Source organism: Rhizopus microsporus (genome assembly GCF_002708625.1).
Source record: "Rhizopus microsporus ATCC 52813 unplaced genomic scaffold scaffold_1, whole genome shotgun sequence".
Classification (NCBI taxonomy): domain Eukaryota; kingdom Fungi; phylum Mucoromycota; class Mucoromycetes; order Mucorales; family Rhizopodaceae; genus Rhizopus; species Rhizopus microsporus.
Genome location: NW_019671916.1, coordinates 1399948 through 1414060, shown reverse-complemented (window position 1 = coordinate 1414060; position 14113 = coordinate 1399948). Strand labels below are relative to the sequence as shown.

Genomic DNA, 14113 nt, shown 5'->3' with positions numbered 1-14113 from the left:
AAAAAAAAAAAGAGCGAATTCATGAAAGGTGTCATTTATACAGCAAAAAAATTATTAAGAAACCGATAAGAAACATAGTCAATAATAGTTACTTATGTCACTATTAAAGAGGTACTTGAAGAGAAGCTTATTCTGATATTCATTGTTAAAGCATGGAATAATCTCATCGCATGAAAAATGACGCAGCTCCTGATCAGTGTAAGGTTACGCAAAAGGCTACATCAAAGGGAATCCTAATTTTTTTAGCAGTTTTTACTATATAGAAATGTATCAGGACGCATGTAACCAGGTGATGGAATAACGGTAACAGTAGACGCAAGTATACAATGCCAATCTAATATGGATGATCCAAACCTATAGATTCTAGTCCTATTAACTGAAAGAAGGTGATTTACAGCTATTTTATACTTGCGTGCACTCCAAGTGTAACACTGAACAGAACTTTGATTTTTTGAACACTTGAGCTTTTAGCTTTCACACACAACTTATTCTATTGAATCAAAAAGCACTTTCCTCTTTCATTTTTATCAGTGACAATAAATTATTAAATGCGTATCAATGACGATGTATCTGTAAAAGTAGCAATAGAACATTTTACATGATATTAAAAAAGATAAAGCGTGTCATTTATTTATAATAAAAGCGTACTCCTTTCAGTTCTCAAGGCAATAAAGCCTTGATTAACAGGATCAACCGCGGGAAGGTAGGAGTGCACATGATCCCAAAAAAAGAAAGACACACACTGAATATCAATGGTGTATATACCTTATAAAAAGGAGTGATGTATCAAGAATGAGCTTACACATCTGAAAAGCCTAGAAAGTACAAGCTGAACAGTCCCAGACAAGCTTGAATTGACAGACTGCCAACAGGTAGCTATCGATAGGCCCCAACCTCGTCTACCGGTCGTCCCGCAAGCTCAGAAGATGACTTTGACTCAGCAGACTACCCAAAATAGCTTTTGGTTCGATACCGCCTAGCAACAGCATAAGTATTTATTCGAATACCTACACTCAGAGAGCATTTCTCTGTTCACAGATAATGAGCAAAGCGGTTAATCACACAAGTGTAGCCAGCTCAGAAATCTTCAAGTCACTTGAATCACTAACATGACCGTACTAGGGTTACAGTGTGAATAAAGAGCGTGTCCAGTCCTCTAAAGGATGAAACAAAGTCAAGACCAAAGCATCTTCACAGGGAGAAAAAAAGCAAGGAGTATCTGTAAAGAAAAGAAAAAGAAAAAGAAAAAAAAGGAAAAAAGAGGTAGGTCAGAAATATTCTAAAGCGTGTACGGTCGATTATTCGAATGATGACATTTCATTTGTTAATATGCTCCGATAACAGCTAAGGCGATTTTCTATTGGCTTGTACGTTTCAAAAGCGCGTCTTTGCTCATGTGCACATGATTGTCAACAAAGGACTTTTTCTTAAAATCAGATCAGCCTTTATAGTTGGTGGTAAACCACTTGATTTAGTAAAGATATTATCTGGTATTCTATTCTTGTCTAGGGCATTATTTATATTACGTATACAATCTATAGTTGAAAGAGTCTATTATGCATTTCTATCGCTGGACTCATTTGTAATACGTGTCTACCAATAAATTAGAGAAGTACATTCGGTGTCTACGATATACCTCCTGCTGTATAAATGATGCACATGCTATTAGAGTTATTGTCTGGTATTAGCCGTATCAGACTAGAGGTAGGCTTAGGCTGGTTTAGCGCTGAGAATCTTTTAAGATCAAGGAGTTCATTTTCAATCTTACCTCAATCTAAAGCACTAGGATCTTTTGTATCTTCTACCTTTTGTGCTTGATAAATTGACTGTGTTAGTCTTTTCGCTCTTTTGCGGTATGATAAGAAAACTACACCAAAGTGCCGCTGCCTACAACGCTGTAAATGGAAATCTTTTTGCTTCTTCAGATAAGCCTTCTAGTGGCGGAATGGATAGAGGCATCCTATTGTTGCTGTGTGGCAGTAATTGCAATGTTAGATGGATTTTGATTTAGCAACTGTAAGTTTATCATGTCAGATACGTCAAACGCAATGAATCAAGGGTAAGAATAGATTTCCAAATGTTTTTGAGAGCATTATATATGATTGTATCATTAGATACATATGTTGTGCAGCGAGCGTCCTGCATGCCCCCTTCGGCCAAAAGAGTACTTCAAATTGGGGTTGAAACCTTACTTCAGGAGCAAAACCATTCTTTACTTTGGCAGGCTTCCAATCCAATTGGTCAAGCCTCTGCATTTTGCTTATTCAGAGCTTAAAGTGCTGTGTCAATGTGTGATTAGACATTTGATATTTTACTCCCTCCATAGTAAACCTAGCTATTTAAGTATGCACACACTATAGAAGGAAGCGTTTTACATTTCATCCTTAACCTTTCTTAAGAGTTATACGCCTGTGTTTATACCGTCGCTCAGAGTCATACCATCAATATTCACGAGATAATACAGGCAAAGCAAAAGTAGACAAAGTATGATAAAAGTGTGCGTACTTTGTGGCATTGTATGAGTTTTTTTTTTTTTTTTTTTTTTTTTTTTTTTTTACCTTTATGATTCGAATTGTTATTCAGACTGTGTATATCTGACGCATTGAAAAGGAACGAATCTTCTGACCCAGCCACTTAAAAAACTGTGGGCCAGTAAAACAGTAAATGAGGCTGTTGCGCTTATTCGTCCAATTCATTCTATTCTTTATATTTTATTGGCTGAAACGTGCTCTCACTCTGCTAATATTCATAATTTTAGTAGTATTAAATACACGAATTCTTATTAAAGTTTTGGCTGATAACCATAGTTGACTCATAAAGACAACACCTTCCTAAAGTAGGGAACAATGAACCTTTAATTTTCCTAATAAAGAAACTAAGAGTGTCCGGTGAATGATAAGCCACATTCCGAGTATAGTCGGACAGTAGTGCCTGTTAGTGTAACCTGACATGGAGGAGAGGAAAAGAGAAAGAGGGAGGGCAGAGAGGGAGAGAGAGTAGTAAAGAGAAGACATGAATATAAAATTAATTCTTCCTCTTTTCCCTTCACCAAGTAAGCATCTGGTATGTTTTAACAAGTTCAACTGCATCAAATGTATCATCAGATGGATTCATCTTATAATGGATGGATGTCTGGAAACAATTTCAAAAAATTAGATACTGTAAACATTTCAGTTGATACCATGAGCAGTTGAATGTTGTAGATTTATTACATTTCAAACAGACTTGAATTAACACTTGCATCTGACAGGGATCATTAATTAAAAATGAAGGATATCTACAAGCACGACGAACTCGAAATCCCTGAAGGTGTTAAGGTTAACATCAAGTCTCGTGTCATCACTGTTGAAGGCCCCCGTGGTACTCTCACCAAGAACTTGCGTCACTTGGCTATTGAAATCACCGTTGTTGGCAAGAAGATCAAGTTTGTTGTTCACCACGGTCTTCGTAAGCACGTTGCCTGTATCCGTACCGTCCGCTCTTTGGTCAACAACATGATCACTGGTGTTACCAAGGGTTTCCAATACAAGATGCGTTACGTATATGCTCACTTTCCCATCAACGTTATCATTAGCGATGCTGGAGATGCTGTCGAAATCCGTAACTTCTTGGGTCAAAAGGTTGCTTTCCACGTCAAGATGCGTGAAGGTGTCAAGGTCGAAGCCTCCAAGGCTCAAAAGGATGAACTTCTCTTGACCGGTAACTCCTTGGAAGCTGTCTCTCAATCCGCTGCCGATATTCAACAATCTTGTCTCGTCAAGAACAAGGATATCCGTAAGTTCTTAGATGGTATCTACGTCTCTGAACGCAACGTTTTGGAAGCTTAAGTATGCTTGTTACAATAAATCTAAATGTTTCTGAAAGGATACAGTGTCACTTTTCAATGTCCGTCATGGACCAGTACAAGCCATTCAAATACAACTTGAGCAAATAGAGGAGAAGAGAGAATATAGATGTATTTTGTAATGAGACATCGTGTGCAGTGTGTTATTTGCAGGGTAGAATGCTTTTGTATCTTTTTTATTATATGCTGTTGCAGACAGTGATAATCTTTAGCAAGTTGCTTTGGTCAAGCAAACGATCTTGGGATAACAAAATGATCCGAGAACGTTCTATTCATTCATAAAGGGGCCTTTGATCATCAGGTACACGATAATGAAAGGATCATCAATGTGTTGATGGATGTATATAAGTATATCTGTGGCTAATTCGCGGCAACAAAAGAGAACGGAGCTTTTTCATGACGTACGCGCTCTACACGAAAGCTTGTATCGACAAGGATAATCTCCCATTTCCTCCATTTCAAAATTCTTGCAAGAGGGACACTGTAGTATTTTATGAACCACCAAGGCTAAGTCGGTTCTATTAAAAAAGGCGAAAAAAAAAGCCCTTCTAGACCCAAAGGTAAAGAATGGAATGACGAAGAAGCAGAAAGGGCGTGGTTTATTTTTAGAACTCGAGGCATTCACTCTTGGAAACATACAACATTAATACTTATCAGTGTAATGCGTTTGACACTTGCATCTTTGGAATACTTTGAAAACTTTTGTAACCTTCGCATCTCTTTCGCTCATCCTTATCATATCATTAATCTTCATCAATCCTTCTGTCTTGCCCTTGCTTTATCTGGTCTAGGCTTCTTCAATTGGGGCAATGTTGGGCTTTACATAGGGACTGCTTCGTGTCCTTTGTTCTTGTTACTCAATAGACATCTGCATGTAAGATGAGTAAACTCCGCTGAAGCGAGGCTGTGTATGCATATCATAACAACACTGAAAGCAATTGCTTATTTACAAGATGCATAAAGCAATTAAAACGTTTGGCTTTTATGCGCCGAGGGATTGACTATATTAAAAGTAAGATCAAAGGCTTATTATTATTGAGTGTTTTGTATATAGATATAGCTCACAAAAGGACCTCAAAGTATACCAAATATATACCGAATTGATGTTTTATAAACAATCTAGGCAATACTGAACATATAGTGAACTTCTTCCTATATAAACGCTCTTTTACTAAAACAGTTTATTTGCTGTCGGTTATGTTTACGTACTATGGACTATATACAGTCTTGGACAACAAAGGGAAGGTTGGTTGTTTAGTAATATATGATGACATGCTAAAATAATTTAGTCTTGTGTGCATGGCCGAGACTCTTTATTATAGAACAATACGATATACCCAGTATCTGCAATATTATAAAATCATGTATTGATGTATATTTACGTGAAGGATAAATGGCATCTCTCCATAGTGTAAGCTCTCTTTACGATGTCACTGATAAAGGGTAACAATAAGACGAATTAAGCTTAATAAAGAGAATAGGCATTCTTTGACATAACCATACGTGACACTGCCTCGGACATGGTGCTCAAATAGTCATTCAGAATAAGATTCACATCTCAGATCCAAAACCACAAAATATTATAAAAATAACTGATTGACGTACATAAGCTTGTTTTGACATTGTCAACTTCAACTTTATGACTTAACATACAAACACGTGCTTTGACAGGGCTTAGTTCACACGACATGTCATATTGAACCTTGCAGATTGATCTTCTTTGCGGAGATTATTCAATTAGGTGATATTCGCCTTCTGAAAACCCTATATTACCCTTTATGGTCAATTAAAAAAGGGATATAAAAATTTTTTCATGATCCATCTTGTTGTCTCTTTTCTCTTGATCTATTCCTTTCTCTTCTCTTCTCTTCTTCTTTCTATATATCGCACTTGATACATGGTCAGCTTAACCTCTTTCTTTTCAAGATCAAGTCAAAAGACGCCGAGCAGTAGTCGACAAGCAAGTAGACAAAGTAGTCGTAGAAATTCAAGAGAGGGGTCACAATTAGACTTGGATGAAGGAATCAATTCATGCTCAAGTAGTATAGAATCAACTTCTACAAAATTGTATAGATTAAATACAGCAAGCTTACGTGAGTATGGTGAATGCTACAAAAGACTCGGAAAGGGTTCAACGGCGATTATATCCATCTGTAAAAGCAAGCGATTATCTTATGATTCATCCAGTGAATGCAAACTTTATGCGATCAAGCAGTTTCGAAAAAGAAACAAGACAGAGACCGAAAAGGAATACATGAAAAAGTTGACGAGTGAATTTTGTATTTCTTCGACCTTTCACCATCAAAATGTGATTGAAACAATCGATCTCGTATTGGACAATCAAACGCGATATTGCACAGTCATGGAATATTGTCAAGGTGGTGACTTATTCTCTGCTATTATGTCTGGACATATGACTGAAATAGAGATGGCTTGCTGCTTTAAACAAATGATGAAAGGCATTGCTTACCTTCATTCAGTTGGTGTCGCTCACAGGGATATCAAACCCGAAAACTTGTTGCTCACACTTGACGGTACGCTCAAGATAACGGACTTTGGTGTGTCGGACGTTTTCCGATGTGCTTGGGAGAAAAAGTGTCACAAGTGTCATGGGTTGGTTGGGTCCGAACCTTATATCGCTCCAGAGGCATTCGATCGTAAAGACTATTGGGGTTCTCTCTCTGATATCTGGTCGGCTGGCATCGTTCTTTATTCGATGTACAAAAGTGGTCATGCTTGGATTAGAGCTGATAAAAAATCGGACCGTGAATTTAGATCCTATTTAGACCATCACCCAGCAAGAACTTATCCAAATTTCAAAAAGTTTAACGATTCCATGAGAGATTTGGTTTATAAAATGCTCGAACCAAATCCTGAACATCGTCTAACAGCAGAACAAGTACTGGAACACAAATGGGTAAAGTCAATCCTACTGTGTGAAAAAGGTATCGATACCATGAATAGACACCACAAACATACAACAGCAACAAAATAATTCATTTGTAAATATTATATTCATTTTAATTAAAATCCCAAATAACTGTATTCTCCCAAGTGATCTGGTGATTTGTAATCATTATCTGCATAGGGAAAGGGTGTGGCAGTCCTCACTGCTTCAAATGTATGGTCTAAAGTATGATGATCTACGACGTCATGTTAGCTTTATTGCCATAATATTTTGCTTCATTTCTTACCATTTGTAAATGTACCCTTTTCCATACAATTTCCACATAGGTCAACTTCTTCACTAATATCACATACTGTACATCTATACAATACACCTACAATAGGTTCTGTTCCACACGCATCACACTAAAATCACCATATTAATCAAGGAATACAAAAAGTAACACAAGTATAAACTTACAGCAAATCCTTCGTGTATCACCAGATCACTGGATGCTGACTCGTTGTGACCGTTGCTATGATGGCCATTAGCTTTACTAATGACGGCCTGTCGCATCATCTCTTTAACTGTAGAATCCTCTTCCTCATCAGACATAAAGGCAGAAGGAGGACCAAGCGACGTTGCATAGTGTGCTCCTGATATGCGTGATGTTGTGATCCCACCAGAGACAAAGCTGTTATATCCTGTTCCAGATGTCCGCAGTGAAGCTGATGGCTTAGTTATGCGTCCAGGCGATGATCTTGCTTTGGATTTTGAACGACTACTGCCTTTTTCTTTGGGCATACACGAGGGCTATCAAAAGAATTAGTAAACATTCAATATCGATGTCGCTTATACTTTACTGGAATGGTAATTCTACCAGGCACAGGTAAACCTAACTTTGCTAGCTTGATAAAGTATTTTTGTACACGGCTTGCTACTTGTTTTGGTGTCCTTGTACCTAGTGCTTTAGAAATTTTATTAAATCTCTGAGCTTGAATAGGCTCATCTGGATAAATATCCAATAACTCTTGTAACCGTTTCTGTAAACAAATTCAGCCATCATGTGTGTTTAATAGATGTTAACCTTACCTGTTCTTCATCTGTCCAAGGCTGCTTAAACGAGGGTGTTTTGTCATCCACGCTATCTGCTAATGAGTACTCATCAGGTGTGCGTGGCTCGATTGACAGTAGTCTTGGCCTGACATCCTGTGTCTTTTGCAGCTCAATGCCTGATTGAACCACAGACGTCCTTCGTTTTCCTTTGCCTTTGCCAGCCACAGAGTTTTTCGGTGTAGTTTTCATTCCCATATCACTTTGACTATTATCTTCCTCATTTTCATCTTCAGAAAAGTCAGACATAGAAATTGGGCGTGAGGGTATTTGATGCATAGCCTGAGTGGCTTTCATGAGTTCTTGCTGAAGTTGCTTTGTTGTATTTGATGCTGTATATGGATGATGTTCAACATAATGAGTGTCTAAGATGCTCTAATAATAAATCATTAGCTCTTATCATTGTATTCTTATGTCGCATCTTACTTTATAGGTTGTCTTCTTTGTTTGATTAATGAGATGCTGTGTGAATGACTGAATCGATGCTTGTTGTTGCGCGATACGTGTTTCTGGTAAGTATTTATATTTATGCCATTCAATTTCAGGAACTGCGATCACTTTTTGAAGCTTGGGTACTCTAGTTTTTGACTGCATACACAGTATGAATATATGTATAAGGTATATTTGTTTAAAAAATACCTTTTTTAAGTTGATGATAAACTCAAATGGTTCAGATAAGGCTTCATTCTTTAGTGTTTCTAATGTATTCAAATCACTTTTTGCTTTTGAAAGCTGTTGTTTCAATACTTCCAATGCTTTCAAAACTAGTTGATAACTATACACCACATATTAGTCTACGATCGACAAGATTGCACTTCTTACTCTTCATTATTTTCACTTGGTTCTTTGTCGGCAGATTCTTGATTTGTTTGTTCTTTTGATACTGTGTCAGCCATCGTATTGCAATCATTCAAAAGCTTTGTATTAAACAGAATTGTGTAGTTTGACAGAAAAAAAAAGTAAAGCACGCAAATTCTTTTAAAAAAAAAAAAAAAAAAAAAAAAAACTTTTAAAACTCAGAACTTCGTGTTCCATATCTCGTTCTTCTGCAATTTCATAATGCCTGAATATACTAAATCTATGCAAAAGAACAGAAAAGCATTAGTCAGTTGGGTCGTTAAGATGTAAATTTATGTCTTCCTATGAATGAAATATCATTGCACCTGCTTATTATTGAACCTGAATCTGAAACTGGAAAGATCGAAATGACTTATCTATCATTATACCGAGATCTACATGAACGAGATGAAGCAGAGGCTACAGGAAAACAGGATGAATATAAAGACACCTTTGACAGCGCTGGTATTGAAATGGATAAGGATATATTGAGATTAGTTAATATTGCATGTAAGTCAGAGAGACATTCTAGAGCTCTCGACTTGGTGAACTCTCTTCGTTTATTCGAATCAGCGGATAAAGCTATCCGTGTTGCTTCTTTTCACCATCTGTCCAGCTTAACCAATAGTATGATGGGGATTAAAGAGGTAAGTTAATCATAATTGTTATGGACAAGGTCTGACCTGATTTTTTAATAGCTTAAATTTATGGCTAATACACGTATTTTGCAAGTCAACCAAGGCATGTATACATATTATATTTACTAGTGCAGTTTAATAATAATCTTATAGTCTTTATGTATCTAGTGTGCCATCATTAGAAAACAGTCTTTCTCTTTTAGAAAAAGATGATGTTATTTTCTTTGGAGTTGTAAGGGTTGTTGTTAGTATAGAGTTTTCTTGAGATTTCATAAGTTTAGGTGCTTGAAGTGATCATCAGATCTTTTAAAGTTGACCAAATTGTGAAATATAAAGTAAAATAAAGGATAAAAAGAAAAGATCAGGAACTTTTATTACAAAAGATTGCCTATTTATTTGAATTAAAAGATAAAAAATATGAATTGAATTTTTTTTAACTACTACAGATGAAGATATTTATATCATTTCATTGTTTATGGTTCCAACCTTTTCAGACAAAACGAAAGTTCCCATAAGACCGACAATTTTCGTTCTAGCGACAAAAGTCGTTATTTTGAAAATTGTCGGCTTGATCAAGTGTAACAATGTCACTTTCTTGGTTGCAATGAAAGAGACACACGAAAGAGAAGCATCTTTGATGAAACGGAGGATGAGTCTATGGATTCTCATAAGGACAACTTACAAAGAATAAAAAACCAAGATCCTTTCAATTTTCACAAATGTAATCATAAACATGTATATAATATAATCAACGCTTTCTTTAAATGTGATATCATCATATGCATGCATGAAATAAATGAATACTCCAAGCACTTATTACCTTAGGGAAAAAAAAGAAGAAACTTTTTGTTATTTATAAGATTTATTTTATCAAAAAAAAAAGAAGACTATTTACACATAGTCATCCGTGTCGTCGATTAATTTGAAGTCTAGCTTCATCAATGACACGAACTCGCTCAAGATGCACTTGGTGCAAAGTGCACCATGTAGGAGGCTGGCGTTCAATTCAAATGGAAATATCGGTGACAGTTCCACGCCAGCCTCCCCATCAATAGTTACTCCACTGAGCAAGTTGCCATTGACACGCACCTGCTTGAAAATCGATGGCAACTTGCTGGCCATTACTTCGTAGCCAAAGTATTTCTGTGATGAGGCGTTCATAACCATAGCTTGCTCACACTCCTCCAGCAAGCTGTAGGACATCTTGATGTCTTTATTTCTTGCTGAAGAAGCTTGCAAGCGTCTGGTCAGAACGCTGTGAACATCACCTTGCATTTTATTGAAAATGCTGGTCGCACTATTGATACCAAATGGAGGCAGACGCCGTATAAAAGATATTGCTCCTGGGCTTTGACCTTGGCCAGGAGCATATCGGCAAAGGAGAGCAAAGTTTTTCAAGCCATGGCCGATTGAGAGGGTGTATCATCAGCTTATCTTTGCTTCTCGTTATAATAGAAGCTGATGATGTAATTGCAGAGTGCATGGAAATATGTCAAGACAAAGCCAACTTGTCTTTTTTATTGTCGCCTCGTTTCTTATAGACACGTACTATGTTGCGAGGCCTAAGTGAGAGAAGGTCGGAATGAATAAAAGTAATAGTTTTAAAAATACTCACATCACTGTGATCACTTTAAATTGTTCCATTGTGTTGGCATTAGGGGCAGTAGCTGATAACGTTCTCTTGACAGATGTCGTCGTAGGGCTAGCATCAGCCGGTTTGTCATTGATCTTATCATTGCAGAGCTTTATCTTAGTACGACACTCACTGTCACTAGGGGCAGTGCGTCTTGTACTTTGATTTGCATTGGTAGTGATATTATTGACCTCCGGGCGGAAAGCAGATTCACCCACTTGTGCTTCATTGTGCTTGAGGATATAAAACTTGCCTTCATCTTTTGAACAGGCTTGACTGACTTGCTCTGGGAAAGAGGATGGGGTTGAACTGACAATTTCACCCTCTTCAAGCTCCTCATCGTTTGCCTTGAGTTGAAATAGCTTGATGTCAGCAGTTGTTGATGAGTTGGAGGCAGGAGCAGCAGAGATGTCAGATACGAGCTTGCTTGTAAACAACTCCTTTCCAGAAGCACCTGAAGTGCTATGGAATGGCATTTCTTTGTCTTTGCCCTTAGTGCTTGAGAATGCTGATGCCAGAGATACGGTAGGTTGGCTTGTAGATGGTGTTCTATGGACAACAGAGCGAGGGAGGCCAGGAACAAAGTTGACTATATCCTTGCCCTTCAAAACAGAAATCAGCTTCTTCTGTTTGACTGCATCTTTTGTGATTTTCAAGGGGTCTAGTTTGAAACGAAAAGAAAAGTTAATCAACGTGATATTCAGAACGTATTTTGATCTTACGTTTCATTGAAAATTCCTTAAACTTGAGTAAAGGATGGAACTCCTGGCTGAATAATACTGGGCAAATTTTGGTGCGAATGTGGCCCTGGATTTCTTTAACACCATCAGCAGAGACAGAACGGGCATTGGGGATTTAGATACAGTCGCCATTGGAGTCGCAGCGGAAAGGGCAATTTCAAAAGAAACGCTAAAAAGGAAAGAAGTTAGTTGATAAGCGCACGTATATCAAAGATAACAGAACTTACTCAGCTGCGTTAGGCTCCTTGGAAAGTTCAATGTCGGTCATAAGTTGCAATGCTTGATGTACAACTTTAAGTTTCTATTGATCAAGGACAAGATTAGTAAGAAAGAAAGCGAGCTATGTATGAGTGTATATTTACCTTTTTCGGATTAGCCATAGTTGGAGTAACAGCGTCGATCTTTCGCTTGATGCCAGCACCAGACGTGGCCAATGAGTGAATGATATTTCCGGAAGAGAGAGCTTGGCTACAAGTAGCAGCGGTACCTGATGATGATTTGGCTTTCTTTGAACGGCCAGGAAGTCTTAAATCTCCAATGGGCGAGAAGGAAGCAAGAAGAACAGGTCTATTGGAAAGTCTCAAAGCATTGGAAGCACTTGCAGTAGGTTTTCATGGTTCTACAGTAGACATTAGATGGCCATATTGTTGTGATCGCACCGCGTTGCGGTTAGGAGTAAGGAATTTTGAGTTCTCCTGGATATCAGCAGGGATAGCCATGACTGCAAGATCGTTTATTAAGCTGCCAACACGCTTAGCAGCTTGATATTGACCTCCTAATACGACAGGCGGTAATGGTAATGAGGACGAAGTTTGAGCAAGTCGACGGTGGTTAACAACCTTGGGATGGTATCTAATCAAAGGATAGTCCTTTTTGGGGGCAGGTAGATTCTTGGTGGATAGCACGATGTCTCTCATGGAGAGGTTCATGGAAGCCAGAAGTGCTTGCTTGAGCGCGAGAGGGCCCAGGACGATGCTGATCATCATAGAAACTTGTTTGAAGTTGATGTGGCTCTGTCTTGGCCCATGGTGCGCTTCTGATAGAAGGATGTCTCAAATAGAATTGAGACATGGATGGATCATCCAAGCAAAGATCGCTAGTAGATCTGTTTCTGTTGTTATTGTTTGTTGACATCTTCAGAATACTAGCAAGAAGAAAAGGGATAGTAAATGGAAAATAAGTGCTCACACAGAGAGATAAAGTTAAGCAAAGAACAGCGAAAAAAAAAATAAAAAAAATAAGAAAGGCGAAACAAAGAAGAAGAATTAAAAAAGGCATAAAAGGAATTGGTAATAAGGATAGATTCGCATTGTGTTTGATTGACGGGAATTCAATAAAATAAGGAGAACTAACTATAGAGCGCAACAACATGTGATGCACATTGCTTACCTGAGAGAAAAATAGAGATAAGCTCAAACAGTCTATTTACTAAAGCAACACCCGTGTCCTTGGCAATCACTTTTAACGTGGCAACGAAATCAACTATTATTTCTTTTCTTTGACATAATAAAAGAATACTAAACTTTGTATCCTTCTTGATTGTTCCTTTTTATTATATCAATCAAGACAAATCTTTTCACTTGCTGTTTATTTACTCTTGTTGGATTATATTCTGAGAAAGGAAAAGAACCTTAATTGATATATATATATAAATAAAACAGGTTATGTACTTTAGAGCAGTAACATTGCCTTATTAGATTCTAGATCATACGGATGTCGATCATATATAGCCTCATTCAAGGTTCCACGAAAAGTACGAAAGCTGCATTTGACGCGCAGGAACTAAACTAAGATGTTTCGTTTTTTATTATGGGCTAGGAACTTTTTGTCCATTTAGTGAATAGCGTAAGCAAATAAAAATATTCTTGATAAGAGGTTTAGATGCTCTTAAAGTGTTAAATAAGCCAAAACCAAAGTGAGTTGGAATCAAGGAACAAGGGGATTAGGCTTGACCAAAGCTTGTCTACTTTGATCTGCTGTTATTTTTAAGGTCCACTTCAAAGGGATGTCAAGCATCTTTCACTATCGCTATATGTCATCATTTACTCCCTCTCTCTTACTTTACTCTAAATGATCTAAAAATAGATGCTATTTCTTCATTTACAAAAGCAGTTAATAGATAAATTTACGGAATGATGCTTGATTGCTTATCTATGGATAGACTTAACTGAGTTCTAACCAACAGATCAGCTCATTCATGCATGTTGATAGCACGTAAAGACATCAAAAGGAAGATCATCAATTGAGGCATCAATATTAATGTCACTCTTTTTATATGCTTCTTTATAGCCACTATAGCAACTCAAATCTATGGACCTTACAGTAGTCTTCAATCAGGAGAAAAGTCTTGAGCGGCATAAGAAAAAATCATCAAGTCCTGTCTGTGCTGTAACTGTTTCATAGATATTTATGAAAAAAAAA

The 14113-nt window shown here is 37.4% G+C and overlaps 5 protein-coding genes across 5 annotated transcripts; 3 read left to right on the top strand and 2 right to left on the bottom strand.

The window, feature by feature from the left end:
• The first annotated feature begins 3004 nt into the window (after positions 1–3004).
• RHIMIDRAFT_254038 (large subunit ribosomal protein L9e, variant) lies at positions 3005–3864 on the top strand. Its single transcript, XM_023611067.1, has 2 exons — positions 3005–3063; positions 3251–3864. The coding sequence occupies exon 2, from the start codon at positions 3267–3269 to the stop codon at positions 3825–3827; it is 561 nt and encodes a 186-aa protein (XP_023471183.1). The 5' UTR covers positions 3005–3063; positions 3251–3266; the 3' UTR covers positions 3828–3864.
• Positions 3865–5689: 1825 nt separating this feature from the next.
• RHIMIDRAFT_8035 (Pkinase-domain-containing protein) lies at positions 5690–6902 on the top strand. Its single transcript, XM_023615720.1, has one exon. It carries the CDS (start codon positions 5742–5744, stop codon positions 6837–6839), a length of 1098 nt encoding a protein of 365 aa, XP_023471182.1. The 5' UTR covers positions 5690–5741; the 3' UTR covers positions 6840–6902.
• On the bottom strand, positions 6869–8740 carry RHIMIDRAFT_232904 (uncharacterized protein; the record flags this gene model as incomplete). The annotated part of the gene is made up of 8 exons (XM_023607837.1): positions 6869–6987; positions 7039–7156; positions 7212–7544; positions 7595–7774; positions 7824–8219; positions 8271–8432; positions 8484–8619; positions 8667–8740. The coding sequence occupies 8 exons, from the start codon at positions 8738–8740 to the stop codon at positions 6869–6871; spliced, it is 1518 nt and encodes a 505-aa protein (XP_023471181.1).
• Positions 8741–8831: 91 nt separating this feature from the next.
• Positions 8832–10240, top strand: RHIMIDRAFT_254029 (uncharacterized protein; the record flags this gene model as incomplete). The annotated part of the gene is made up of 5 exons (XM_023611066.1): positions 8832–9328; positions 9380–9426; positions 9473–9533; positions 9944–10040; positions 10221–10240. The coding sequence occupies exons 1-5, from the start codon at positions 8987–8989 to the stop codon at positions 10238–10240; spliced, it is 567 nt and encodes a 188-aa protein (XP_023471180.1). The 5' UTR covers positions 8832–8986.
• Positions 10241–10930: 690 nt separating this feature from the next.
• On the bottom strand, positions 10931–12675 carry RHIMIDRAFT_243536 (uncharacterized protein; the record flags this gene model as incomplete). Its single annotated transcript, XM_023609955.1, has 5 exons — positions 10931–11613; positions 11698–11861; positions 11920–11993; positions 12055–12259; positions 12323–12675. 5 exons carry the CDS (start codon positions 12673–12675, stop codon positions 10931–10933), a joined length of 1479 nt encoding a protein of 492 aa, XP_023471179.1.
• Between the last annotated feature and the right edge of the window lie 1438 nt (positions 12676–14113).